This window comes from Hypomesus transpacificus, chromosome 4 (assembly GCF_021917145.1).
Source record: "Hypomesus transpacificus isolate Combined female chromosome 4, fHypTra1, whole genome shotgun sequence".
Taxonomy (NCBI): Eukaryota; Metazoa; Chordata; class Actinopteri; order Osmeriformes; family Osmeridae; genus Hypomesus; species Hypomesus transpacificus.
The window spans coordinates 9,972,763-9,976,237 of record NC_061063.1 but is presented as its reverse complement, the minus strand read 5'-3'; the positions used below and the strand labels follow the sequence as shown (position 1 = coordinate 9,976,237).

Here is a 3,475-nt window from a genome sequence, read left to right as displayed (position 1 = left end):
GTGTCTAAATCAACACAAGGACCATCTTCTTTTCCCTCTGATAGCAGTTTATTCTGAAACGTTTCAATGGAGGAGCTAATGAATAATGGCTGATATTCGCTCCATCACCATGAGCCGTTTCAAACGCTCTCTACATGTACTCTTAGGGGAGTCAGGTGGCTGAGCAGGTGGCTGAGCGGGTAGAGCATCGGGCTAGTAATCTGAAGGTTGCCAATTCGATTCCTGTGTGTGAGTGTGTGTGTGTGAGTAAATGTGTGTATGAGTGTGTGGGTCTCTCTCATCTACTGTACCTGCTTCTCTCCTTTGCTGGGTTAGGGTCTGCTGGGAGGGTTAGGGTCTGCTGGGAGGGTTAGGGTCTGCTGGGAGGGTTAGGGTCTGTTGGGAGGGTTAGGGTCTGTTGGGAGGGTTAGGGTCTGTTGGGAGGGTTAGGGTCTGCTGGGAGGGTTAGGGTCTGCTGGGAGGGTTAGGGTCTGCTGGGAGGGTTAGGGTCTGCTGGGAGGGTTAGGGTCTGCTGGGAGGGTTAGGGTCTGTTGGGAGGGTTAGGGTCTGTTGGGAGGGTTAGCGTCTGTTGGGAGGGTTAGGGTCTGCTGGGAGGGCTGGGAGGGATCTGCACCCTCAGCACTGGGCACCTGGAAACATAGAGAGAGAGAGAGAGAGAGAGAGAGAGACTAAATAAAGGACCTGACGTCAGAAGCAGTTCCTGTGCTCTACCTTTGCTTGTCTCTGGAGGACGACCTCTCAGATGATGCCAATGCTGCAGTTAGACCACTTTAGAAAATGCCTTCATTCCACCTGCAGAGCCCCTCCTCCATCCCTCACGAATACTCAGGTGGGCAGGAGGGGAGGAAGGGGGGCTTTGATCCGAGGGGCCTCTCCCCTCCTCTCCTCCTTCCCTCCTCTCCCCTCTTCTCCATCAACTCTTCTCCTTTGGGAAGGCTGCCTCTGTGCAGGATAGAGATAGGTCCGCTGGTCAGGATAGAGATGGGGCCGCTCTTACGGTTCCAAGGTCACAGGGTTGGTAGAGAGACGAACTGAGGAAGTTCATGAATGAGAGAAGATGTGATGATGTCAGCTACTTTAGGGAAGCTTTAGTGTGTGTGTGTGTGTGTGTGTGTGTGTGTGTGTGTGTGTGTGACATTGCAGTGGAGAGGACGAGGTCCTACATTGAGTTTGGCATCTAGTGAAGTGTGGTCACTTCGCCACTCTGCTCCCTCCCTCCTCTCCTTCAATCTCCTCCTCTCCTCTCCTCCTTCTCCTCCTCTCCTCCCAACACAACACAGGCTACTGTACACACACTGTAGTTTACGTCACTTCTACAGTCCACATGATCTCTGAGTTATATCTTTAACTCGTTAAAATTGCATTCAGCGACATCTGGTGAAATCATGCTCTTTTACATCAGATGAAGTGCAACCTGACAGGCTGGCACTGCCGCGCGTGCACCAGGGAGGACAGTCTTAGGGGGTTGTAGTTCCCCCGACTTCCCTCGGAGAAGTAGAGAGACACAGAGGGCCTCATTTACTAACATTGTGACGAGGGAGAGAGAGAGAGAGAGAGAGACAGAGAGAGAGACAGAGACAGAGAGAGAGACAGAGAGAGAGACAGAGAGAGAGACAGAGACAGAGAGAGACAGAGAGAGAGACAGAGAGAGAGAGAGACAGAGAGAGAGACAGAGAGAGAGATTTCATTCTGCAGTACTATCTGAAGCCCTCGTGCGCGCGCGCGTTCCTCTTTTCAAATGTTTTATTGAGCGCGCGCAGCCGGATCGAGCGCATCAGTGTTCGTTCATGGAGGCTTTTCTGTAGTTGGAGAATCTAACATGTTAGTAGCAACAAGCAGACTGTCGCATTGTCCCTCCTGCTGAAGCGGCGGCGCGGTGTCTGCTCCTCCAGAAAGGTCTGGCGTTTCTGCGGCAACGACCAACTTTAGCTCCAGCAGCGATTTAATGAGACGGACACACGACGAGCGGGGGAGGAACGGGTCTCAGGGCCGTGAATGCTAACAACTCTGCCGCCGATCAAGGTGTTCCTCCCGTTAACGCAAGTAAATGGGATATTCGGTTCCCTGTGCAGGATGTAAACTATCGTTTGGAGGATGGGAAAAAAAGGGTTTTCTGCGGCGGCATTTCTGGTGCTGGGCTATCTCACGGTCTCATCCGTTTACGCTGGTGAGTTTTAATGTAGTGATGCCAATCGAGATCGATAAGATGCACTTTCTCTGTCACTGAATGATCCAGTTAAATCTCTCCTTTAGCACCATGTGTGAACAAGCAAGTCACACGCTTTAAACACCGAGTTGTGTTTGCGGCTCATGCGTTGACAGGATAACAGGGTCCAGATAGCGCCTTATGTAATGAACGATGCTGCGAGAGAGTCGTGGGTGTTCACCGTCAGTCTACTCTGTAGACTCTACAGGGTGAAGGCGTCGTTCTAACCAACAGGAAACATCCCGTGGTCTGACACAGCTGTCTGGTATGGACGGATCAGATGTGGATATGGCTAACTGTAGCCCCAGTCAGGGCTCACTGGGAACCTTTAGGAATAGAACCGATGCTGTAGAACAGTGGTTCTCAACCCTGGTCCTCAAGTACCCACTGTCCTGCATGTTTTAGATGTTTCCCTGCTCCAACACACCTGATTCAAATGATTGGGTCGTTATCTAGTTATGCAGCAGCCTGCTAACAACCATTCATTTGAATCAGGTGTGTTGGAACCTTGAGGACCAGGGTTGAGAACCACTGCTGTAGAAGGCTCTAGCATCATATGAGGAGTTCTGTACACCAGCAGCACTACTTGGTTCTTATAGAACCCAGGACCACACAGTAGAACTACTTATGTATCTGATAAAGATGTTAAATCAATGTGAATCTGTGTGACAGATGTTAATTAGCATGACTCCATGTGTGTGAGGGCTGGGGTGTGTGTGTTCTGTGTGAGTGTGTGTGCTGGGGTGTGTGTGTTCTGTGTGTGTGTGTGTGTGTGTGTGTGTGAGGGCTGGGGTATGTGTGTTCTGTGTGTGTGTGTGTGTGTGTGAGGGCTGTGTGTGTGTGTGTGTGTGTGTGAGGGCTGGGGTGTGTGTGAGGCTGGTGACCTTCTGGAGCAGAGGGTCTTCAGACATGGAGGCCTCCAGTATGTTATTACTAAACAGACCTAGAAGGTGATCCATCTGAACTGGATACCACCAGATCTCTGTATGTGTGTGTATGTGTGTGGTGTGTGTGGTTGTATGTGTATGGTGTGTGTGTGTGTGTGGTGTGTGTGTGGTGTGTGTGTATGGTGTGTGTGTGTGTGGTTGTATGTGTGTGGTGTGTGTGTGTGTGTGTGTGTGTGTATGTGTGTGTGTGTGTGTGTGGTGTGTGTGTGGTGTGTGTATGGTGTGTGTGTGTATGGTGTGTGTATGGTGTGTGTGTGTATGGTGTGTGTGTGGTGTGTGTGTGTGTGTGTATGTGTGTGGTGTGTGTGTGTGTGTGGTTGTA

General features: G+C 50.8%; 1 protein-coding gene across 1 annotated transcript in view; it reads left to right on the top strand.

Moving 5' to 3' along the window:
* The first annotated feature begins 1,761 nt into the window (after positions 1 to 1,761).
* The window catches only part of fndc5b (fibronectin type III domain containing 5b), a 5,521-nt gene continuing 3,807 nt past the window's right edge, over positions 1,762 to 3,475 (top strand). The window contains exon 1 of the mRNA XM_047018775.1: positions 1,762 to 2,167. Coding sequence (XP_046874731.1) covers positions 2,095 to 2,167 — 73 coding nt within the window. The 5' untranslated portion in view covers positions 1,762 to 2,094. The remainder of the gene's footprint in view (positions 2,168 to 3,475) is intronic.